At 40.5% G+C, this 26,601-nt stretch overlaps 1 protein-coding gene across 1 annotated transcript; it reads right to left on the reverse strand.

Annotated features, from left to right (window-relative positions):
• Positions 1-158: 158 nt before the first annotated feature.
• On the reverse strand, positions 159-25,484 carry LOC115258772 (histidine-rich glycoprotein-like). Its single transcript, XM_029859174.2, has 3 exons — positions 25,131-25,484; positions 20,189-20,256; positions 159-837 (listed from the first exon to the last, which is right to left on the reverse strand). Exons 1-3 carry the CDS (start codon positions 25,155-25,157, stop codon positions 357-359), a joined length of 576 nt encoding a protein of 191 aa, XP_029715034.1. The 5' UTR covers positions 25,158-25,484; the 3' UTR covers positions 159-356.
• Positions 25,485-26,601: the final 1,117 nt, after the last annotated feature.

Consider the following 26,601-nt stretch of genomic DNA (forward strand, 5'->3'; position numbering starts at 1 on the left):
TCTAATCAGGCTGATTTTTAAAATGGTTAATGGTCCTTAGAAGCTCTTTTTAGATTTTCGAAAAAAAAAATGAAACCATCAATTAGTTCAGTTCATCTCACCCTCTCAGCATCTTTAAAGAAATGTCCTTTCTTTCCAGAATAAATATGACACACTGCTTAACATGCTTAAATTCTATTTCATTTTTGTACATCCGACACGTATAAATAATGCTAGATTCATCACATCTACTAGCTACCACTATAAAGCATTTATCTATATTTCAAGAAAATACATCTAAATACAAATACTACGCATTCCTGGAAAGCGTTACACTACGCAAGCCCATTCGTCTCCGCCACACACACAGCACCTACTCAATGCTTCTGCCAATTTGGCGGTGGCCTCGGAATCGGCACCCATTCGCTCATCTGCACCGGACCCCACACGTGCTTCCACACCGGGACGTAGATTTTCTTCTCGTGCCATGACTTGACCCAACGGGGCTTCCAGATGAAGCTCTTCTTCCAAAAGCCGGAAGCATGCGGAGTCGCAACAACCACATCGTGGTGCGAGTGGTGCAAGTGGTCTCCATGACCTTGGACTACGTCGTGATGGTGCACCTCGGTGTGCAGGTGGTCTGCGACTACCGGTGTGGCATGTGCGTGGTGCACGTCGTAATGGTGAACATCGTGGTGGTGCAGATCATGGTGAACGTCATGATGCAGGTCGTGATGGACATCGTGGTGAAGATCGTGGTGGAACTCCGGTGCTACATGCAGATGATCGTGGTGAAGATCGGCAGTATGCAGGTGGTCGTGGACATGCAGGTCGTGACGGGCAGTGTCCGTAGTGTGGCTGGAAGGAGAAAATTAGGAAACGGCGTTAATCAATAGAAATACAATAAGTGAGGTAACAAACGGCCAAAAATACTGTGACGATGGATCGTGTGATGTGCGTAGTTCGAGTATCAGGGACACTCTCGAGTTCCTTGGAATCTTGCAGAGGTTTACGGCAAGGTGATGGTCTATCGTGCCTGCTGTTTAACATCACCTTGGAAGGTGTGATAAGGAGAACGGGGATAAACACGAGTAGTGGAACGATTTTTACGAAGTCCGTTCAGCTGCTTGGTTCCGCTGATGATATTGATATTATAGATCGTAAATTTGAGACGATGGCGTGCAGAGAACCAACCTAGGAGTTTTCGTACGGAAGTTGTTGCGTACTATCTACGGCGGAATGCAGATGGAAGACGGGACTTGGAGGAGGCGAATGAACCACTAGCACCACACCGCGAAAATCGGGAGGCTACGGGGGGCGGGTCACGTCATCAGGATGTCGGATAGCAACCCGACTAAAATGGTTATCGAGAGTCATCCGACCGGTACAAGAAGACGTGGTGCGCAACGAGCTAGGTGGGTCGACCAAGTGGAGGACGATTTGCGAACCCTTCGCAGAGTGCGGAACTGGAGTCACGCAGCCATGGAACGAGTAGACTGGAGACGACTCCTATGTACAGCAGAGGACACTCAGGCCTAGTCTGACTGGTCGTCAACCATATCCACACATCAATGTGGACTTACCACCTTTTGGTACCGGGAGGTGACCAAGAACCAGGGCATACGGATTGCTCAAGCAGAGTAAGCCTAGGCGTGGCAGGGGGCCAGCAGTGTGTAACGTTTTGACGTTTTAATTTGTGTTCCCTCTTTGGACCTCAGCGTCCAAAGACGCTTTTTATTTCGGGCTTCAAGCCATTTCTTCTGGTGCTCCTCCTCGCCCGCCAACCAATGGCAGTCAAACGGAATAAAGGGGAAACTTCCGGCCTACCTGCGTGCGGTTGACGCATGATCGGGCAGAGTACCGGACCGCCGACACCCCTCCGCACCTTTAGTTCGGCGAATGACAAGGAGAGCCCACCGTCGTCGACGATTGGCCACGAAGATAGCACCGTCAACGACCAAAAACCTGCGCAGGTACGTTTCTCAGTTCATGGCCATGATCATACACACACACACAACACACACACACTTGACGAGCTTTTGTGAAAATAATATACATTTCAAACGAATTCTATTGTTTGTTGTTCCTTAAGTTTTCCTTAGTCTGTTTTAATAAATTCACTTCAGCGACCGCTATCTGTTCTTGTTTTTCATTAAGTTTTATGATCTTTTTGAGTAGATTTCCGTTATTGACTTAGTTTGAATGTTTGTGTATAAGTTCTAGTGCGTTTAGGGTTAATTTTCTGCCAGCGACCGTTCGAGGAAGCCCTTGAGTACGGAGTCGTCATATTAGTCGGGCAAACCTAAAATGAACCGGTGGTCTCTCGCTCGCGAGAGTGGCGCAAAAGCCATCGCGTTTTACAGTCTCTCGAGCAATTCGGCGAACGGTTACAAGTGGACTCTGCTAAGCCTATTCAGAAATTCCATACATCCGGAAGCAACTCTGTACAAACGACATGACACCGATTCTAAAATTTCTCAGCCCAGCTAGGAGTGCCTCGGGCACATCAGGAACGACGCCAGTAAGTTCCTGAATGTGGTATACTCGTCATGATTTGTAATTGGTAAGTGAGACGGTATACGCTTAGGTAGTAACAACGCACAAGTGAGCTGGTAGCGACGGAATGCTATACTCTTACTTTTTAGTAAGGTCGGGTGACACTGACTTGAAATGGCGGATGGGCTAGTGTCGACGCTGTCTTCCGTCCCATAAAACCGTGGCGTGGCCTTTAAGGACGTTCCTGACCTGTGCCCAGTATTAGCAACTAACTGGGTGAAAATAGGTTCAGATGAAAACTAGTGATTAACGCTGATCCGGTCCTGAGCTCAGTCCCGATAAGGGCCAACCCTCGGGTGGCTTCCCTGCTTTCATAGATAACCACCAGGATCAACGACTACTTCATTTGTAGTGAGGGATAGTGGAGAAGGATACTACTAAATCCATTAACAAACATATGATCGAGAGTGCAGACGCAGAGGGATTGGCGTTGAACCCGTTCGCGTGAGGAGGACTGGCGAGATCGCCACTACGAGGGGCTGGTGTAACCATGAGCGCGCAGATGGCAGAAGGGTCACCAGAAGGTGCACGAGGCGGCGCAGCACAGCCGAACTGCCGTAAATCTGCAAAGTGACGTAAGCGACATTCACAATGTTGGAACATTTTTGGTCATTGTGTATCTAACTCTTGACCGTTCTTCAAGTTTTCTTTCATAGATGCTAGATTACCACTAGATCCTGCATCCTAATATACCAGGCACACCACAGGATTATAATTTCAGATGTATAGCAATATATGACGAAATTTAGAATGTCGCTTACGTTACTTTTCAGAATCACGGCAGCGAAGAAGTGTACCTCACGCGGGTGCTGAACTGCAACAGGAGCGGTTAGATGTTGGTAGTTGCCGAATAGATGAACGAGCTGATCAGCTACACGAGCAGGCGGACTACCACCAGCAAGGACTTGAAACAGGGCCTGCTGAAACTCTGCAAATCACAAGTAGGAGTTTGATCTCCTGGTCGAAAAGCTGAGGTCGATGCTAGCAAATATGAGCCGTCCACCTAAACGGACAGCTTCCTCTTTGCTGGCACCGCGAATATGCAGCACGAAATCATGCAGCTCACAGGAGCTGTAGCGGAAAGGTCAAATTGTCCTACGGCTAGAGCTGCATGGTCGAAACCTACAGAGGAGACGCGACCTACACACTTAATTTGGAATGCCGACGTTCGGTTTAATAATGCCGAGACTTGCTCAGCCGAAAAGTCAGCAAACTGTTCGTATGAGATCTCAGTTAATAAATGCCGTGGCTCAGCATGCCACGGTTCGTAACAAAGCAACCAGCCAATTTGTTAGCTAAGTTTCGGTTAAAATTGAGAAACCGAGATTTGCACAGCCGAGCTCAAGAAATAAAACTAAGTATGTAAGAAGCGTCTGGTAGAGACGGGTGGAAAACCAAAGAGGAAGAAGGGGATGGCTAGCGCGAGTAATAAGGCTACCAAGTCGGTTGCGAAACGCGCAAGGGGCAGGGAAACTAAGCCCCAAGAGGCCAACCCTAAGAGCAACGGTGACCAATCGGACTAAGGGAAAGAGAATCCTTGGATTACGGTCGGAAAGGGTTGTGAGAAAAGTGAAGTCGCACAAGCGCGAACAGAGTGGAACGCTGGTCTTCAAAAGCGAGGTAGACACGTACGCCGAGGTGCTGAGGGCCATGCGAGGGCATCTGGCGCACCAGGACTGGAGAGATAATGCTAGTGTTGAAGAAGGAGGCGATCAAGAAGCTCTAGCACTAGCGCAAGTGGTACTGGGTGAAAAAGTGCATGTAAGCGCCCTAACGGCGAAGACGACTCGCTAGTGTATATACCTTGAAGAGATCACCGACGCAGAAGAGCTCGCAGCCGCACTTAAACAGCAGTGCGAGATAGATGCACCAACTGCATCGATCCACATACGTAAGGGCCCGGCAGGCACGCAGATCACCACGGCCAAGCTCCCCTGAGTGGTGGTGAACAAGGCGACTGCAGTAGGCAAGATCAAGGTAGGCTGGTCAGTGTATCTGCTCAGAATATACAAGCCACCAGTGCCGTGTTTCAATTGCTTCGAGCAAAGACAGGGTGTGTAAAGGGGGAGCAGGAGCAAACTCTGCTGGAAGTGCGAAGTGGAAGTCCTCACCGCCGGGGAGTGCAATTTGACACCAAAATGCCAAGAGACCAGTTCTCGTCTATGCTGGATTCACTATCAAGCGCATTAGCAGGAGTGAGTCCCGTAGTCATCGGTGGAGACTTCAACACCTGGGTGATTGAATGCGGTAGCCGCTTGACTAACGCGAGAGGCTACTCGAAGCTATGGCTGGACTGAACGTGGATGTCGCGAATGTAGACTACAAAAAAAACCTACATTGGACGGTGCAGCGTCCATTCTGGAGCCCTGATCTAAACCCTAGCTCGAACTGACCATCTGGCGATCTGATTAAGGATGCAACACGGAGGATAGAGGAGGATAGATCATCGACCGTCATTGGCATTTGTAGAGCGATTGCTTATGAAGGGTCACACCGATGATCTATCCAGCGATGATCTAGTCGGAACCTTGGTCGGAACCCTAAGACGTGCATGTGACGCCGCAATGCCAAGGCGATTCTTACCCAGAAATGGACGGAAACCGGTATAATGGTGATGTCCAGAATCGTAGAATTCCGCGCATCCTGTCTAAGAGCTAGGAGGGCGATGCAAAGACCTTGCACCGATGAGGGAATGGAACGAAGTGAGGCCTACAGGGCGGCTAAGCTGGCACTGAACAAATGAACCAGTGACAATGACGATCTCATCGCAATAGCGATTTCCGGACTCTGGGTCCGGACAGTATCCCGACAGTAACCATCAAGACGGCCATCGAGGCTAGCTTTGACATGTTCAGAATGGCTATACAGTTGTGCTTAGACAGAGGCGAATTTCTGGGAGGTGGAAATTGTAGGAATTTGATAAAGTAGTCATAAAATAAAGAGTGGATGATTTACTTCGGTGTCCCGATACATGTGCTGGTCGTTATGAACAACGTGAAGAAATGATCATAGTAGTCGAGAACCTTCTGAGAAGGGAGAATTTCGACAGTCGTTGTGCAAGAAGGTCACCAGTTTGGAAGCACAAGTCAGCTATAAAGAATTGTTTGTTGATGCTGCAAATCGTCCGATTGGGTTTCCTCCTTTTCGTTTCGAACTTGACCCTACAACCTGGCGACGAGGATAAACATAGGTAAGCTACCTTAACAAAACTATGCAAAGCAAAAACTTATCAGTTAGCAGTGAAAATTTAAAAAAAAATCTGTGATGAAAAATGTGCCTGGAGAACTGGGAGAGTCCACTGTGAAAATTCGCTTAAATGCGGTGTAATTACTGAAGGAGTTCAGTAAAACCCGGACCGGGAGGGTCCACTGAAGTTGAAAAAAAAAGATGCGTGTAGACATCGCCTGGGTTGCGAGTGCCCACTTGCTTGAAGGTTCGATAAAAAAACGGACCGGGAGGGTCCACTGATGTGTGCTTATTGGCAGTGCTTGAACTGGGAGAGTTCACATGGGATGGTTGTCGTATTGATTCATGTTGAATTTCAAATATCATTGCTAGGAACTTAGAGAGTTTAAAATTATAACTGTTGCAATTGAAGAGAAACGATTGCTTACAAACGCGTTCTGTTTTGCAAAATTGAAGTGATAAATTATGTTGCCACTGTACTACGTGCCTACTATGATGGATTTTGAAGTTCAAATTCAAATTTGATCTAATGCGCTGTAGTTATTTTTGCCTTTTTCTGGTGTCGGCAGACTATTACTGGTTGGTAATATCATGAAAGTCAGTAGTGTCAGTAGTAGATTATTACTCTTGATTTGTACAAATGGGAAAGACATGAATTTTGGTGTTACTATATTTAGTGCGCTTAGACCAAGCCCACTCATGGGCTCCATCAAGCGTTTTAACGTAAAGTAGAGTCACGAACAAAGAAGCGAACCGCACCGGTCGCTGCTAAGTAGGGCTCGAAAGCGAAAAGTTTACCTACGGTTCGTAGCAGGGCTTAGAATATAGAGACACGCAAAGTACGGTCTCTATCCGTAGGCTCGTGCGCTCTCTCGCGTTTAGCTCTCTGGGTAGCGTAAAGAGGAGACGAAATAACATGAGTATGGATTTGTTGCCAGGTATATAGTTTCTAGAGAATGATTTTCTTGTTTTGTATAGGTAGGAATTTATTTTAATTTGCATCAAATATTTCAAATTTTTATTTTTACTTGCTTTGAAATTTTCAACCAAATAATATCATAGATCGTTACACGAATAACACAACAAATTGTCTGACATGCAATTGTGATAGAGTGACAATACAAACGTAGAAAAATAATAGGTTTAAATTGACAAGCTTTGCTTAAATATGTTTTGAATAAAGTTTTCCCTTCTTCCCCAATTTTAGGATCATCCATAACGAAAATGTATTGATTTCTCTTAAAAATAGTTACGATTGTTCATAATCGCACCTTAAGTTTTTGATTCGGCCGACCGTTTCGAAACTAATATTTGAAGATATGTATAGTGATTCAGTGAGTTTTGCTATCTTAACACGTACATTTTTGAGCGGGGCTTTCTACGCAGCAAGTAAAGTTTGGTTTCGCACATTTAGAAAAATGTCCAAATAAATAACTCGCGAAGTTCGTTCCGACAACTTCCAAAATTATCGTGATCCGTCGCAGATTCCGGTGAGAAGATGTGCGTGTTTTCTAACCCGAAAAGATACCATTACGGTAGACGGTAATAAGTGACCACAAGGTTTTCTTTCTTCACTTTCCGGGCTGAGATCTCCCGCTTTGAAAGAGCTGTGTCTCGCCTTTCGTTTTGTCGTGTATATTTCGAAAAAGGCAAAGGAGTCTTGGTTTGATTGCTGTTTTTGAAAATGGTGCTCGTCAGTGGGTGGTTTATTAAATATAAATTTTAAAATATAAATTAAATTAACGAGACATTAGGAAGAAAGTGTGCGAAATGGGTAACTTCACCTTTGTAGAAACAATAGGGCAAAGCAGAAAAACAATCTGCGAAGACCCCATGTGAATAACACCGATCATACAGAATAGGAGGTTCGACATTAGATCTATAAAAACAACCCAATTGGGGAGATCTTTCCAATATTACACATTTATTCATAGCTCTATTATCCACATTTTCATATATTTAAAACATATTCATCAACATGTAATCTGGATCGTTTGGTACAATATGTCGACGCATCCTTCATTCCCTGCAATTTCGAGAAGAACCTTGCCGAAAGAATATATTCTGTACACCAAGTATTTCAAAGAATCATCTTTGCGCGTAAATACAACGCAGTAGACCTGGCCACTTTGATGCATGTGTCGACTAGATGGACATTACAAAATTATAATAAGCTGTGTTATTTTGTTACAATAAATTTTTATAACAAGGGTTGTTATAAAACATGTACCGTTAGTAGTTAAAATAACAGAAATTCTAACAAAGTTGCCATATGAAAAGAACAAAAATGTAATAACTTTTGTTATGATCATAACAAAAATATTACAAAACTTGTTCCATGAAATGTGGTAGAATTTAACAAAATTATAACTAATTGTGTTATAATCCCTTGGCAACCTTTTAGGGTAAAAACTAAATATTTATACTCATTTTTTGGGTAAATATTTTAAAGTGTGTTATTCTATTTTTAGAAAAAGTAGGTGACATGAAAAAAAGTTACCAGTACGTTATAAAATTTTCGGATCCAAACGGGATTTGAACCAAGACACCTACCATCGGTAGCAATCTGACGCCTCTGCCAATGAGGCCATCACAACACGTGAAGAGGGCGGTGATAGAAGCTTTACTGGTTCTACGTATTTCCAGTTTCCTCATTCAAGTCCTTGTTTGTCAGACGCACACGAGCGGGGTAGTATGACGTCACATTGAACTCGTTGACGTATAAAAGACTTGATTTGTCGTTAGTGATTTTATTTTAATCTATCACAATTATATCATATGCAGATATGATAACAGCTGTAGATATAATTTAGTTATATTCCACATTTTTTTTTTAATTTTATGCAATGAAATGGAATCTATCAAATAAGGGGTCATCCATTAAGTTTATCGTCAAGTTTAAAGGAGGCAGGGAGGGTTAAAAATTTCCAATTTTAGTGTGACGTACTTAATAGATGCTCCCTAAAGCCGAAACAAAATAGAAGAACAAATTCCACGTTATAATTATTTAGTTCCACTTTTGCATTCTTCATGTTCAATAACATTCACTACTTGGTATACGTTTTGGTGAAAATAGAACAGCAGTACTGTGTTGGTATTTATTGTAATCGATCTAATATTTTCGCGTGTAAAGATACGCCATTTGTGTAAAATCCAACTCAAAAATATTGTAAGGCATAGACAACGTAGTTCCATGTAATGTAAACATTGTTCGTCCGGTCGCAAATTGCAGCACAGGCAATATCTGTCATTTAAGAATACTTTTGGGTATTATCGTCAGGTTTGTTCTCGTCGTCTTGAGGGTTTTATCGGCCAAATTGCCTGAAAAATCCCGGTCAACCAGTGAGAAATTTTCGATATCGATTTGTATTGGATCGATGGCGATCGCTATCGTCAGATAAAGCACTATAAAGGAAATCCGAATCTGGTTGATACGGATGCTCACGCAGATATAACGCTAGTTTAAAACAATAAACAAACTGAGAATTTACTTTTTCCAAAGTTGTATTTCTTTGTTTTTACTTAGAGTTTATCGATAAAAACAACCCATCTTCATCATTTCACGATAGAAACTTCATTTGTTTCTACAAAATGAAGTTCACAATCTTCCTATAACTCTCAAACTGTTCGTCCAATCAAGTGAGTGATTGTTTTTGGGATATACAAATGTGTTGGAAATAACATAATGTTGTTGATGGAGCATCGAGCATCGAAGACTCATGAAGTTAAATTCCGAATATATCGGAAACGGTTACTTTCGGAAAGGTTATTACAGTAGACGTTCGGTCAGTGCAAGTGGTTTAACTGCAATGCTTTTTAACGGTAAGTGTAACAAATTTACAGTTTTCGCATCGACAAATGTCAAAATGGCGCGCCATGTTTGCCCAAATGAACAGACGGATGAAGTTCACGTCAGTTTATGGTTTGTTGATATTGTCAGGCGTTCCAGTCATCGGATTTTTGTTCGCTAAGTGAAACGTTAACATGTTGCAGTTATCGAACGTCTACTGTATCTTTGACATCTTACTAAAATTTGAAAACGGTCTGATTAAAAGTTCCAAACCTTTTTTCACGACTATCTATCGCGTAAGATTACAAAACTAAGGTTAACAGAGAAGGAAGAAAAGCTAATGGCCTGACGAAGGGGAAGTTTATCAATGTTTACTTGTTTTGTTTCACACCAGACAAGACATTACAATTGTGTCACAAAACAACATCATCTAGATTCTAGAAAATACTGTACTGTTGCGTCAACAGGTTCTTCGCCACAGATTCCAGCAGAAAGAATGTTCTTTAAAACGCAACAAAACACTGCAACGAAAGCAGCTGTTTTGTTGGTGAGGATTCTTATTCGATTGGCACATCATTCGGGAACTATTTCAGTTTTGGATAAGAGTGCAATAAAAGATACTAAAAAAAAGAAAAATAATAGCTGTGAAATATTTGATTTCCAGCTATATTCCAGCTTACAGTTTGTATTGATAATAATGTTCACATCCCAAAAGCCATGGTGATATGCTAACAGTTTTTTTTACTACACCTACCAGCGGGAATGATATCGATAGTAGCTTCAAAGCACTGCTGGTTTGGGAAGAATTTGACAGATTATAACTAAATGATAACTCTAATGCCTTTTTTTTTTAACAAATATGATGCCTACCCCAAATTACGCGTCGCTCATACACACAAGCATAACGGAAGGGGAGGGGTTGTTAAAACATGACGATTTTAGCGCTGCTATAAGTTTTGTTTTATGGTTTTTGACTCGAGTGGTCAATATTACAGAAATGATCAAACTATTTTGCGTCAATACAAAAAACCTAACACATTTTGAAATTATTTTGTTACAAAAAAATGTGTTACGAAATTTTGTTATAGGCAATTATTTTAATAAGCATAATGTAACAAATGTTGTTATATATCTGTTTGAATAAATAATACAAGTTTTGTTATAGTTTTGTTTTGAAAATAATAACGAACCTTGTTACAATTTTGTTATGGATATTCACATATACGGATCCTTACAACAAAATTATATAAAATTGTGTTATTTCTAACAACGGCTGTAATAATTTTGTTATAATCTTGTTAGGAGCTTCTGGTCGGGATATCTCTGATATGCTGCAAGCATCAATATTGACAAGAAAAGTAACACGATTGCTTTCCAGGGTGATTCCGTACTGGCTGCGTATGTATAAGATTAGATAAGAGTAGTTACGATTTTTCAAAGATGCTTTGACTGTACCTAACTCAATTTAGATATCATAGAAACACTACAGTTATTTATTTTTGTAAAAACAAACGTGAATCATACCGGCAAAAATCTAAAAAAATGTAGTCGAGCTGCCAAGTTTCATCAATTAAAATAGGCGGTGGGCAGGACTGCCATATTGTAGGTTCCTCGTTATAGAAAAAGCAAGGTGTTGGATGTTAAAATGCAACAATTGTTGTATGAAGTGCCAAAAAGGAGAGTGGGCTCATTATATACTTTGACAAATACGCAGTCTACTTCAAGCGCATAGAATCTGCTTCCAATAACATATTCATATACCAGCATCCAAAGGATCGGAATATATATTAAGATTTCCAATTGATGCTTTGTAACTAAAAGGTTGTGACTGAGTATAGAATTAGCTGATGTTAAAATACACGTGAATGGAAAAAGGTCGCGCAAACTTATCGCAGACTGTTAGAAGACAGCTTCTACTATGACCAGGATTCAAGAATCTTGACCTACGCGAAGTTATAAAGGAGACTAATTTTTAAAAAAGATGCTTAAAATCTCAAATTCAGATAAATTTCTTGCGAGAAAGGCAACATGGATAACGAAGATATGGATATTATTTTAGATAAAAATTCAACCTACAAGTCATACAGTAAGCAACAAACATATAATTTAAAAAAAGATTGCTTGAATTCCGGGATTAAATACAATCATACATTATTGAGAAAATGATATCTTTAAACGCATCAAAACTGGTACAAATCTCCAAGGGAATTATTTATTTGAGTTCAATTTTTACTAACTGTTTTCAGTCTTATCCAAAACCCCTTCTTTCAAAATATGAGCATTGATTATTATACTGAATAAGATTTGCTATAACACCATAGAAATACACAAAATATTGCGATGATTTACAGAAGTGCAAAAAACCGATGGTACGGATAGAATAGAGACCACCGGTGCGCAAAGGCGACCAATCATTATTTTACTCACATGGAAACGAACGACCGGTGCGAAAATGGGTGGATAAAGAAATTAAAAATCGTTAACGACGTGCTGTTGCGTGTGTAGTATGAAGCCCACGAGTGGGCTTGGTCTTAGTGCGATCTTCTGTACAGATGGAGATATGGATTCCAAAACACGACCTAATAATGGACTTTAACATAAAAATGAAAGTGTTAACATTGTTTTTAAAAAGAGAATTGGAAATGATTAACATTATTCCATAGGCACGATTCTAGTGGGTGCCCCGTGGAATTTTATGACATTTTTTGTATTTGGGCCAGTCTAATGGACAACCATATTTGAAATGTATAATCATTAGACTGGCCCAAATACAAAAATGTAATAAAATTCCACGGGGCACCCTCTAGAATCGTGCCTTCGGATGAGAAGAACAATCTGTGAAAAATTCAGCTCAATCGGTTAAAAACTGAGCTGTCGCAAAAAAGTTGATGGTTTGTATGGGATGTTTAGTGGAAATATATGGAAAATTGGATGTCCTCCAGTCTCTCATTCAGCACGCCGGTTTGGCGAGCTCGATTTGGCTTAGAATTGAAAGAATGGTAGTTGAGACCCTAAGGAACAACTTTGTAGAATACCATACCATGATAAAACTTAATTTAGTTACGTTTTTAGCTAACGAAAGCAGAGTGAGGACATCTTCCCCCGTTTACTCTCGGTTGTTATATACAGCACGTGTTTGTCGGTCGAAGCTTGCGCGCTACATCATAGGCAGCTATGTTATTCTTCATTGTCTCGATACCCAGCCACGTGCGTGAGCAATGGAAATGATGAAGGACAACATAGCCACCTATGATGTAGTGTGCAGGTATCGAACGGCAAACACGTGCTGCATGTAACAACCGAGAGTAAACGGGGGAAGATGTCCTCACTCTGCTTTCGTTAGCTAAAAACGTAACTAAATTAAGTTTGATCATGGTATGGTATTCTACAAAGTTGTTCCTTAGGGTCTCAACCACCATTCTTTCAATTCTGAGCCAAATCGAACTCGCCAAACCGGCGTGCAGAATGAGAGACTGGAGGACATCCAATTTTCCATATATTTCCACTAAACATCCCATACAAACCATCAACTCATTTGCGCCAGCTCAGTTTTTTAACTGAATTAATGAAATGTCTTCAATTTTAACATTGGTTATATATTACACTTGGTAAATAACTAAATCACTTAAAATTCTATTTTTTATCTGCCTATCTCAGTAAATCAATATCGAACAAACCGCCTGCAACACCATTTCCAGCACCACTCATTGTGGAACATATATTTCGCACCACCCTCTCACTTATCTCCGCATTTTTCATCTCCCTCTTTGTTTCCGTGAAATCCAAAGAGTTCATAAAACGAGTGCTCCCCAAGCGGGGCCGAACAAATGGCTGTCGTTATCGGCAGCCAAATTATAGGCCCCTCGAGAAAAAAGTCGTAAAATTTCCCCCAGCCAGCCGTAGTCGTCCCGTCCCGTCTCGGTTATACAATCCAAACAATTCACGATCTACGCACGCGGTGATCGATCGAACGGTCAAATTTTCACACGAACGAACAGCCAGGAGCGATCAAAATCACCTCACTCACATCACATGGTGGTGTGGACGGTAGTTTATTTTTCCCGCCCACGCTAATCACATTGTGGGCTAATCGATCCGGGCCGGACAAGCCAAAGCCAAGCCGGCCAGCCAGTAGCAGCGATGTGTTTATGTGTTTCTTCAATATTTCACTGGTAATTTCCTCGGGCTGACTAGCGTGCGTCTGTTTGTTCAGAAGCAGATCAAAAGCGGTTTGCATCCCGGATGGAAGAAAACTACAAAAGATGATCGAGTTTGGAATGAATAATAGCCTAATTTAATAGTATGTAGTTTGCTGTAAATAACGAGTAAATGGTATCATGTTTATAAGTATTCACATATTTTCCTGTCAACCATATACATATAAACTAGTAAACAGTATTTGGCATGAGCTTGAACTCGATTGACAGCTTGGAGTTTCAGTTCAGCTACACTTACTTAAGAAGTCAGAGGTGTATAAGTGCTGATGATTTTATATTTTGAAGAAAAAATGATACCTGCTAATGCGGGTCAATGATAAAAATAGGGAAGAAATGCTGATGCAATCGCTCGCCCACTGGAGACAGTACATTCCACTGGATGTTAACGAGTTAATGCATGGTGGTCTGTCGGGGCATTCACGTGGTCGACAGTTGTGGATTGTTCAATGATAGTTTAGATATCAATGATTGTATAGATTCTCAAACTGTGAAAAATGAAAAGATTGATGCAGAACAGATGCCGAACTGCCAATTCGTAGTCCTAATATGATAGCTTGATGGTACTCTGCTGTGTAGTTGTAAGAAGCAAAGAGAAAAATTACCAAAGAAAACCCAGAGAGAACCTTTTGCATAGGGATTCGTAAATACCAAAACAATAAACAAGCTCACAAAAAAGGAATTTATTTTTTGTGTTAGATTTATAGTGGAATTCATTTGATATTCACGTCTACTAGGGGCCCACTGACCAGAACGATTCGATCAGCCCCTTGGGAAGGCCAGGGTTTCTGGCTGGCTGGCACCCTTCGTAGACGTTGTACTTGCTCGGGCAGCCAGACAGTAAATATCGATCCGAAGAATCTGTTTTGAACGGTTTATGTCGCGCGGGGTTTGTTGTTTTGGCAGATGTGTGTTTGCGTGATTTGCGGTTCCGAGCGGTAGAGAACTCGGGGCGATTCTATGTAGGAGGTGCACGACGACGACACATACTGGGGCAGAATGCAGTTAGGGGCAGACAAAACCTCTAGTGCTCTGGATATCCATCCTAGAGATTTGGTGTCTTTAGAGAAGTGTCTTGCAAGAATGTTGACTAAAATCTGGTAACTCAATAATTGATCTAGATAAGTTGCAACTGATCTAGATCAGTTTTAGCTTTTTATATAAGCATCATAGAAGAAAACTTTCTTCTGCAAAGTTGTTCATTTTGATATTTCTGGCATTTCTTCCGAAGACACTTATACTCCATAATGCACACGAAAGGCACAGTGGGCTACTTTACTGAAAAAGTCGAAAAAAAAAATGATTTTGATCAATATTTTGAAGTGAAAAAATCAGAAAAAAAAAACGTTAACGTTAGGTTAGCAAAAATATATAAGTATATAGCAAAAGCCCCGAGTTACCCCACCTTTTTTCCCCACTGTATCGATGCTAGTGGTATTGACATGTTTTAGCCAAAAAATTAGCTGCCTCTGCCTGCTGCTTCATGAGCTATCAAATAAATTGTAAATCACCTTTTTTTGTTATTTTAATAAGAAAAACCTCCAATTTTCGTGATTATGTAAATTTTTGTTATGGAATAATCTTTTTCGTATATATTTTGCTAACCTAATGCTCGTTTTTTTCTTATTTTTTTTTACTTCAACATATTGATCAAAATCGATTTTTTCGACTTTTTCAGTAAAGTAGCCCACTGTGCCTTTCGTGTGCATTATAGAGTATGAGTGTCTTCGGAAAAAATGTCAAAAATATTAGAATGAACAACTTTGCAGAAGAAAGTTTTCTTCAATGACACTTCCAGAAAAAGCTAAAACTGATCTAGATCAGTTGCAAAAAAGACGCAGGAATTCCTAAGGAAAGTAATGGTCAAATTTTGAGTAATTGATGTTTGCTAATGCTCATATGCAGGTACATAATAGCGTGGTTCGAAAATCGTTTTTGCTCCACACCGCTCATTCGATTCGTAACCAGATTCTATGCCTTCTCCCAAATAGTGAGCTCATTTGGTTGAAAATTGAGACTGCACAAGCCCTTCAAAGTTTGTATGGGAATTACTACACGCAGAAAAAAAAATATTGATCTCAAAGAAAATATATCATTGAACTACTGCTTAATACCATTTTTGCTTTGAATCTAATACTTTTTGCATTAGTTTCAAAGCATTCATTTCATTGTTTCTAAAATCAAGCTTCGCGGCTTTGATGTTAGTTTCAAATACACGCAGAAAAATAAGACATATTAGAAAAAACAATCAAATAGACTTCATTTCTAAGTCGCGGAGTTCATTGAATCAAAAAAATATTTCTTTGATTTCAATATCGGAGAAAGCACATCGCCAATAATGAGCAAGATGATCCAGTTTTACCCTCAGATTTTCAAGAGTGATTTCACCGCTTATGGACAGCACGACCCTGTTCGTTTTATGTCGGAAACTTTCAACACCGTAGCTCACATTTTCGACTTTAATGTATCTGTTTCCACACTCCAGCAACGATTTACGTCATACTTCCGTACCATGAGTTAGTTGTTTTTGTTCATGACCAATGTTTTTAATTAATTGTACGATATGAGGCATTTTTTTTTATTTTTAAGCTTCATTAAGACATTTTGTCAGATGGAGGTAATCACAATAAATAAATAAAAGAGTAGATCTGGCCGTGAACGATAGCTCGCTGTCAGTGGTGCATATTACAACAGTACCTGGGTTCGATTCTCGCATGCTTTTTTATTTCGTTACCACTTTTAACCCCAAAAGGGATACGGCGCCTTTCAGAGCTCGTCTTTGATGGAACACACTCAGCGAGGTGACGAAACTGAGGCCATAAGGTGTCCCTTTTAGGGTTAAACAAAAAAATGTTTTTGAATCTAAGTCGATGAGTATTTGTTTCCAATGGACCCCAGGTATCCCTTTTAGGGTTAAAAGTGGTAACGAAATAAAAAAGCATGCGAGAATCGAACCCAGGTACTGTTGTAATATGCACCACTGACAGCGAGCTATCGTTCACGGCCAGATCTACTCTTGAAAATCTGAGGGTAAAACTGGATCATCTTGCTCATTATTGGCGATGTGCTTTCTCCGATATTGAAAGCAAAGAAATATTTTTTTGATTCAATGAACTCCGCGACTTAGAAATGAAGTCTTTTTGAATTTGGTTCTAATATGTGTTATTTTTCTGCGTGTATGGGAATACGATGATTTTCATTCAATCGACCGTAGTATTTTCGCAAGTGCCCTAGTGGGTTAGTTGATCCTTGGTACTCCTAGACTACTCTCTCAGCTACAACTTTGCCGAAGACTGCATTCAAATCGCATGCCTCATTAATTAGAATCGAAACCTTTAAGGATTGTTTGCAGTTCAGAAGGAATTTCTCAGCCTATCTTGATGCATGGGAAATTCCTTGCCTTAATCGCTCCAAAAACCGCTGTTTCTTCGATCGCGGTACACAGTCGCGAAGAAATGACAATTCAAATGGCAGTCTGTGTAGAAAGTTTCCGGCTGGAATCGCTCAAGAAGTTTCGTGAGCGATTCCTTTCGAATACGAAACTGGGCTTTACTCATGATGGTTAAAATATTCGGTGCACCGAATCACTGGGCATCACTGCGTTTTGCAGTGAAGCATAGTAGCCATGATTTCAGTGTGCTATCTTTGCCGCCATGAGCAGCAATTCTTCATTACACCAACGAACCTAACCTCAAAATGACTGACAAATCTCAGGTCATTTTGACAGATGTAACATGAGGATGAAAAGGACGGCAACAAGATCGATAAAGTAGAATATGTTATCCGTCTTTTTCGTGCATGTGTGTGGTCTGTCAAAATGACCTGTGAATTGTCAAACATTTTCATGGCAGGCTTTGTTGGTGTAATGAAGAATGTTGCCTGCTGGGAAGCTGGAGGATCACTGTTAAAATTTCTCCAGTTGGATACAAATCGATAACTAATTAATGATGCGTGCGATTTGAATGGGGTCTTCGGCAAAGTTGTGGCTGATAAAGTAGCCTAGGAGTACCAATGGTCAACTAACCCTTTAGGGCGCTTGGAGAAATGCTACGGTCGATTGAATGAAAAACATCGTATTCCCATAGTAATTCCTATACAAACTTTGAAGGGCTTTTGCAGTCTCAATATTCAACCAAAAGAGCTCAAATTTTGGGAGAAGGCATAGAATCTGGTTACGAATCGAATGAGCGGTGTGGAGCAAAAACGATTTTTTGAAACACGCTAACAACCAGCGCACAGTGGGAAAAAATAGGTATAAAACGCGAATAAATTCAATATCTCTGCTCGGAGTGGATGGATTCGAATGAATTTTTGACACAAACTGCAAAAATCTCTACAGTTTCAGATAAGGAGGGCGTCATTCACCGCACGATGCTGGAAATCAGTGAATTTGGCTCGTTTTACCCCAATCATAGATCTTTTTGAGAAAATCCACATCTATTCCCGACTGGCGCGCAAAATAAATGATTTATTTAACTCGTATTTGTGTAAAAACTTCCAAAGTATCGGCAATTTAACATAGGATTGGTCCCGCTCTTATCGATTGCGTTCCACTCCGGGTGGAGATACATGTGAAATTTCAAAGAAATAGGGGATGTCGGGGTTATTTGAAGATATTTCAATTTTTAAAGCCGTGCGGTGAGCCAAATCAGCTCCATTCGATACTACGAAGTTTTTACACAATCACGACTTAAAAAAAACGTTTATTTAGCACTTCAGAAATTTTCGAAAAAGGTAAAAAAAAAGAGAGAGAGAGTGGAGTAAAACGAGCTAAATACATTGACTTCCAGCATCGTGCGGCGAATGACACGTTCCTTATCTGAAACTATAGAGAATTGTACAGTTTGTGTCAAAAATTCATTCAAATCCATTCACTCCGAGCAGAGATATTAAATTTATTCGCGTTTTATACCTATTTTTTCCCATTGTGCAGCGGACTGGTCATAAATCAGGGCCATAAGAAGAAATGGGATTCTAACAAGAAAATGGAATAAAATACAGCCTAAAGACAATTTGCCACGTATTCAATCAGGGCAGGGACAACCCCTATTGAACAGTACTAACATTAGACGAGCATTAGCATGTAATCTGTGCTGAGAAAAACAATGGTAGGTAATCGACCAATTGCGAGGTATCAAGTTCCAGAGCGGTAGAATTTCGGAGGGGCTTTCCCACAGTTACCGAATCCCGATCGTTAACTGCTGCATGGGAAAAATCAATCCGTTCGGTAATCATTGTTCGACAGAACAACACGGGACAAAGAATCGAAAATAATTGAGTCCCTGAGGAAGGTTCCAAAAGTGACCGAAACATCGGGCAATTTTAAATCGCTTAAATTGGAATATTAGAATCATGTTAGAATTTTGTCTGGACTGGAAAGGACGCACTTGTTCAAATCCCAAAATAAACGCCACAATGACCAACTTTGGCATCTACTCACGATTTTGAGTGCACAAATATCTTCGTAAACAAAACCTGCGCACCCGATCTTTTTATTTTAAGCTTATTACAAGTGAGCAAGAACATATTAATAAAATGCACTGTTGTTTGAAGCTTGCTTCTTGAGATTTGTGCGTCTGAAGTTTTGGTGCACTGTTGAAGCGGGATTTCAAGACGTTTGTCCTTAAAGTTAAATTCAATAGCAGTTGAATCCAAAACTGATCTAAAATTTGTATGCAAAATTGAATTTGGAATGCTTCATGTTTCGCCTTAAAAGGGGTGTATTACAGTCTTATACAGCATTTTTGAGCTTGAGCTTGAGATTGATTGACCGCCCGCAGTTGCTAGTCCAGTATCGCCAGATCAGCTACACTCACACAAGGAACCAATGAGATAGCTGCAGTGCTTGGGACTAACAGGCATCTTCAGTGTGTGAGCGTTGGTGGTCTTGTATTTTTAGGCGACAATGGCGCCTGCTGCGTCAGGTTGCAGGTCGATGAGGAAGGGGAGGGAAGTGATGATTGCAATCGCTTGCCCACACACGGTCAGAAAATTCACACAAAACTGAGCTAAACTGGAACAGTTTCTGGTCCGTTTCTGGTTCTAGCGATCGCTACGAACATACGAATATACATGAGATGTATTTGTAGGAGAGTGAGAGAGAAAGTAGATATAAAGATACAAAGTAGGAGGAAAGGGACGAGCCAGGGATTGAACCCAGGACCTTCTGCATATGAATCAGAAGCGGTAGCCACTAGATCACCAATAACCAAGCTCGTCATCTTATACAGCATTTTTGTTGTAGAGAAATACTTAAATTTCAATACAGTGGAAAAACGTTATACCGTGAGGTTGCCAATCACCGCACATGCTCCATTTACCGCTCGTTTCATATGATTAATATTCAAAACATATGAAGCGAGTTATGAATGGAGCATGAGCGGTGGATGGCGACCTCATGGTATATCTCTAAATTAATCGAAATTATGATAAACGAGTGAACAAAACCTATAGCCTTACTTACCTTTCCGCTTCTCCCGACAAGGCGGTATCGAAAATTGATATAACTAATACTAGTATTGGTAAAAGCATCTGCAATGATAGAGAGAAGAAACATAAAATGACAATAAGTTCAAAATGAGAAAAGGCTTATACATATGACAGAATTACGAAGATATGACGAAACTTGGCGAGACCTTAAACTTTTAGCTTGAAAGCTACTTAAGATGTCCCAGACTATTCGGGCTCGTTTGGAAGTTGGCCATCAATGTTAACTTCTTTTCCTGATCAGCCTAGATAGCTGTGTGGTGTCTATAGCGGTTGTCTCAATTGGCTAAGAATAATACTATGGACCGCCTGATCCAGTGGTTAGAGTCCACTAAACAGGTGATCCCTAATTCATGGTGTAATGCGGCTTCATGCTTACCGTGCCAAGGAATGAATGGTTAGGGGGGTCTAATAAAAATCTAACCACAAACGGAGACTGTGGAGAATTAGGGCGTCCTCCACAGTATCACGCCCTTACTGAGCTAACCGGAGGAATGGTGCAGTGGACCTCGTATTTCTCCGAGATAATCAGTTGTAAACTAGCTTACATTACTACCTATATGGGTTCTTGATGGGTTTTCGCCATTGGCGTTTATTTTTCAATTGACATCGATTTGGTTTGTCATAGATGTTTTCTTTTTGTAATCACAGCACAGTGAAGAGTGTAATCCTGTCTAGTTTGGGTAGTGGCTACGGCTAGGAAACCTCAGACCAATTTTCAGCGTAAAAAGCGTGTGTAGCCCAAGTGGCTCTACTTCAAAAAGTTCATTTTCGTAGGGTAACGTCTGTATAGGTTACCTTCTGAGCCCAGTTATGCATCTTAAAATATTTTAGAATAAAGTTAACAGTATCGACTCACTTGAAGTGCAAATTTTCGGTAATACCAATCCGTTTGGTCAAATTATGAAATTCAAATAACTCACCCTTATTATAATAAGGGTCGTGAGTCCAAATCGCACCTGAGCTGTGGATTTTTTCCCAATTTAACCAATAATTTACCCATCTGTACATATGTACGTTGAGTTATTTGAATTTCATAAGTTAACAGTATGTCTTAACCTATTGCCTTCAAGGAAGCGCTTGATTTTAACATCTTTTCGCTGATATTTGGCAGTATTGCTACGATGATTGTATCATCTAAAGTAACTCAAACATTAAATTGAGATGCTTCAGTCTGATTGAATACTTAAGTAGTACAGTTCATGGATAACTTAACATAAAATTGCACCTAACTCAACTCTGCATGAGCAGAATTTGTCATGAGTTGACTGATTGGCATGTGTCAGATGAGGAGTCTCCATTTGATACTCTTTTCATTTTTGAATGTTCCTTAGCAAACTTTGCGTATTCCCTGTTCAATAAACTCGGGAACCTGTACTAACTGATTGCGATCAGTTTTTATGGGTAACTCGCTTCCATTGCTACACCAAGAAAGTTTCATTGTCAGCCTGTTTTATAAGTAGTGCTTGGTGTTATGCTTGAAGTGTGGCTCTTGAACCCAACGGTCATTAGTTCAACACTAAGGTGACATAGATATTTTTGCGAATAATATTAAAGCCATATAAAACGCTACATAAAATCGCAATAGTGCACGTTGTACATCACATGAATAATTATTTCTTCTAGTACATCTAAAGAGCAGTGTTGGAAAAAGCTCAAATTCTCAAAACTCATGGTTGAACTGTTTCACACACGATTCATGTCTCGCCAAACTCATCGCCCTCAAAATCATGCATGAGTTTACTCGTGATTTTACTCATTGCTTTATTTTTTGGTATTCTTTTTATTTTACCGATTAGTGATCCAACGACCGGCTTTTTGTTTTGTTTTATCAGCAGCACTGTAGCTGCTGCATTGGTTGCTGCTGTTTCTGGGGGTGGTGATGCCTCCCGCCACACCATCCGCCAACGGCAACAGCAGTGCTGCTGATATATCAAAACAAAAAGCTCTTCGTTGGATCACTAATCGGTAATAAATCAATAACTCTTTCCACAAGCATCCAATGGTTTTGCGGTCTTCGAAGGAAAGTTTCATAAATGATTTTTCTACAAGAAGCATTGATCGATTTGAATTAAGGAGACAAGGGACGACCACTGGGATTTTTTTATCTGAAAGTGTAACTTTTCCTATAGTAAATCCTATGAAAACATTGAATCGCTTGCGCTAAATTATAGTTTCACCGATTGCGCTGAAATTTTGAACAGTTCATATGGGACCTAAATGGAATCATAAAAGTCGACTGGAGCGAGAATTGGGTTGTTTAGTGAATAAAATATTGCTATTTTCTATAGCCTAATCGAAAGAGCTCATTTTTCTGAGCATAACGTGATTTTATTGGATTCCAATACCTTTGTTTTGATGGTTAAATTAACAAAACAATTTCGATTTTCGTGGATAGAATGACAGTTCAATCGATAAAGTGACAGTTCGACCCGAACAAAAAAAAAATCCCCATACAAACATTAAATGCATTTTAAAAATAGTTCCCGGACTCCAAAAATTATGAAATTTTGGATTTAGAATAATTTTTGGGCGGAGAATCCGATTATGAAATAATCCGGATACCCCTAAAGAACCCAATTGGATGTTTGTCCCATACTAATACTCATACAATAGCGGAAGGTGGTGAAAACTATTTTTTTGTTCGACGAAGTGTTCCACTATCTAAGAACAAGTGTCTGATAAACGAGTGTATGAGTGTATTTAGTTTCGCATCTTTTAATTCCGCCCTATGTTGCTTATCCTTTGACAGATACGCGTATTTCGACTACCACTACAAGTGGTAGTCGAAATGCGCGTATCTGTCAAAGGATAAGCAACATAGGGCGGAATTAAAAGGTACGAAACTGATTACACTCATTCGAAGAGGGTATTCTGCTTAGAGGGTTTGAAAAGTCGGTACAAGATGTAAATGTTCATTTATTTTTGTGGTGATTTCACACTAGTGTATAACAAAAGCCCCGAGTTATCGCACTTTTCTTTCCCCATGATATCGATGCTAATGGTATTGTCATGTCTTGGCCAAAAAAATAGCTATCTCCACCTGCTGCTTCATGAGTTATCAAATAAATTGTAGATCACCTTCTTTAGTTATTTCAATAAGAAAAACATCCGATTCGGTGATTATTTAAATATTAATTATGGAACAATCTTTTTCTTATTTATTTGTGCTAACCTAATGTTCCAATTTTTTTCAGAATTGGATATTGATTAGAATCGATTTTTTCGACTTTTTTAATAAAGCGGCCCACTGTACCTTTTGTGTTCATTTTACAGTAAAAGTGTCTTCGAAAGAAATGTCAAAAATAGCAGAATGATCAATTTTGCAGTAAAAAAATTTCTTGTAGAACGCTTTTTTTTCTTTTTCTTTTTCATTTTATCTGTATTTACGAGATTTTTAGCCCTAGACTAGTTCATCTCGGGATCCACGCATTACTTCCCTTTCGAAGGAAGAACTCACATTTTGTGAGTTTGTCGGGAGTGAGATTCGATCCCAGGTCCTCAGCGTGCTAGTCAAGTATTCTAACCAACACATCAGGTCCACTCCTATAACGCTTCTATAAAAAGCTAAAACTGATCTAGATCAGTTGCAACTTGTCTAGATCAAATTTCATGTAACCAGATTTTGGTGCAATCTCTTACAAGACACTTCTCTGAAGACACCAAACCTCTAGGATGGATATTCAGAGCATTAGAGGTTTTGTTTGTCCAAAACAGCGTTCTGCCCCGGAACACGGAAGAAATGACAACACACACAATGTAACTCTTTCCCACACTGAGGGAGGTCAAGGAGGCTATCCAGCAGCTTAAGAACAATAAAAGAACAATAATGATGGTATCGGAGCTGCACTCATCAAGATGGGCCTGTATCTGGGCCTGAAGGAAGGGGACATTTGCCCCATCTGCAAGAAAGGTGACAAATTGGTGTGTGAGAACTTCAGAACGATCACCATTCTGAATGCCACATACAAAGTGCTATCCCAGATCATCTTTTCCTCCTCTCCTCTTCTTGGCGTAACGTCCTCACTGAGACAAAGCCTGCTTCTCAGCTTAGTGTTCTATGAGCACTTCCACAGTTATTAACTGAGAGCTTCCTCTGCCAATGACCATTTTGCATGTGTACACCGTGTGGCAGGCACGAAGATACTCTATGCCCAAGGAAGTCAAGGAAATTTCCTTTACGAAAAGATCCTGGACCGACCGGGAATCGAACCCGTCACCCTCAGCATGGTCATGCTGAATACCCGTGCGTTTACCGCCTCGGCTATATGGGCCCTTATCTTTTATCCAAACTAAATGAAATTGTGGTAAAGTTATCCAAGCTTCCCGCTCGTCAACGGATTACATCTTAATCGTATGGCAAATACTTCAAAAACGCCACGAATACCAGGTCTATCTAAACGCACCACCTGTTCATCGGCTTCAAGGCGGCGTACGACAGTATCAATCGCACAGTGCGATTGAAAATCATGGACAAAACTGGTTTTCTGGGAAGCTGATCATCTGGATCAAAGCTACTATGGACCGTGTGGAAAACTGCGTAAGCATAACAAGCATAGCTCGCGCGTCTCAACTTTCTTCTGCAAAAATTTAACTGTTTCAATAAACCGGAATATTTTTGGCAGAAAGAATTTTTTAAATGAACGTCATTTCAGCATTCATTATCCACATGTATTTTTTTTTTTTTTCACAACACTGATTTTTTTTTATATTTTCACTATTGTTGTTTAATTTTCCATCGGAACTGGTTTACAAAAATAGCAAAAATTACTACATTATTCTTCTGATCGAAAAAACACTCATCACTCAGAACTAAATCTTTTTTCCATTGACATAGCGGTAACGTTTGTTATCTTAGTTCCAATCACAATTTACAGATCATAGTAGAATTGTCTCACAAACTAATGAAAATCACTCACATTTGGCTTCATCTTGTCTGCCACCATTGAATCCTCGTTTGCACTCAATCACTTTCGGTAAACTCCCATTAACTGGTAGCCTCTTTCCGCCATGAAAACACTTTTATACAAGGACCACCTCCTGAAGTCCATCGCCGCACAGCCGACCATCCATTTCTACCTCCTCCGACAGTTGCACGGCCTGCCTCAGCAACGACGAACTCTAATGCAAACCAAAATCAAAACAAGCCCACATAAAGTTGCCAGAAATTCGCGTAACGCATTGTTCCACTCTCCAACACTGATAAAGCGATCATCCTCCCGCGCACTATCTATGCTGAACTGCGAGACTACACTTCATTGAGCATTCCTTCTACAGCCGGTCGGTGCAAGTGCTGTTCCTCGGTTGGTTAGCCGATACGTCAAACAACATGATCGACGGGCGGCTCCATGCGAGTATATGTGTCAGTTATCTAGACCAAAAGATTTGCCAGCGATCGGAGAGACATGTCGGTAGGTAAGTACGCGTAACTGCCCAAAACCCCGAACAATGTCCAGTCCACCGTGAATAACTGTGTCTGTAGTGCGCGTCTCATCAGGTGGATTAGAAATGCGACCGGCGTCTCCATCATCAGCGGCGAAAAAGTGGCGGTTTAGCGGACGGTTAAACCGAAGACGGTGGCGACGCGTGTACGTGTCATTTCCTACACGATAAGAAAATCAAACAACTTTGGCTCGGTTGTTGAAAGGGAAATGATCGGTGACCGGGATCGGTGTCAGTTGTCGGCGGCGGCGTCGACTGCCAATATGCTGCTGGCCTTATGGTGGAAGCATACTAATAGCATTGTCGATCATTCCGTAATCTAGGGAAGTAGGGTTTTTGGGGACACTGACTGTGTCGATTGCATAGAGAGCAATAACTCAATAATGCGTGGCAACTCACGTGTGTACGAAATTGATTGAGTTGTAGTTTTGGATATGAATTACTCGATTGACCCAAAATTGGCGGGGTATAACCCACTTGGAATGTGACGTAATTGGATAGTTCGTTGATTCGGTGACCTTGATGATACACGTAGCTGTCTGCGAAGCTATTAGCCCTAACAGTGTAATTTTATTGAAGGTTATTTAAAAGTTTTAGGTTTGTGTGTATCGACTGTTTGTAGTAATTTTCAGTTTCGGATTTCGGCTTAGGCAGTCTAAAACCAAAGACAACTTACTCTCAGTCCTGAAAGATCTTCATCCTGGACGATTGCCAGCCATTGTCTTGACCGGTGCACATTGGTCGGGCTCCATACAAAGGGGCGGCCAAAACTCTCAAAAAACGGAATTGATATTTTTAAACTTTGTTTCACCTTATAACAAAGATAATGTATTGAAGTTTTATGATTCTTAATTAAAAGCATACCAGCTTTTGTTTTTCAATGACATTTTCACTGCCAAAGTGGCCTAAGTCATAAAATTGAAAAATGAATTATTCGGAAAAAGTAAA

This window comes from Aedes albopictus, chromosome 2 (genome assembly GCF_035046485.1).
Source record: "Aedes albopictus strain Foshan chromosome 2, AalbF5, whole genome shotgun sequence".
Lineage (NCBI taxonomy): Eukaryota > Metazoa > Arthropoda > Insecta > Diptera > Culicidae > Aedes > Aedes albopictus.

Coding starts and splice junctions, on each gene's coding strand:
- LOC115258772 (XM_029859174.2), bottom strand. CDS start 25,157: ATGGTGGCAGACAAGATGAAGCCAAAT. Junction 20,257..25,130: donor CAGACAAGATGAAGCCAAAT/GTGAGTGATTTT, acceptor CTATCATTGCAG/ATGCTTTTACCAATACTAGT. Junction 838..20,188: donor TTGTCGGGAGAAGCGGAAAG/GTAAGTAAGGCT, acceptor TTCTCCTTCCAG/CCACACTACGGACACTGCCC.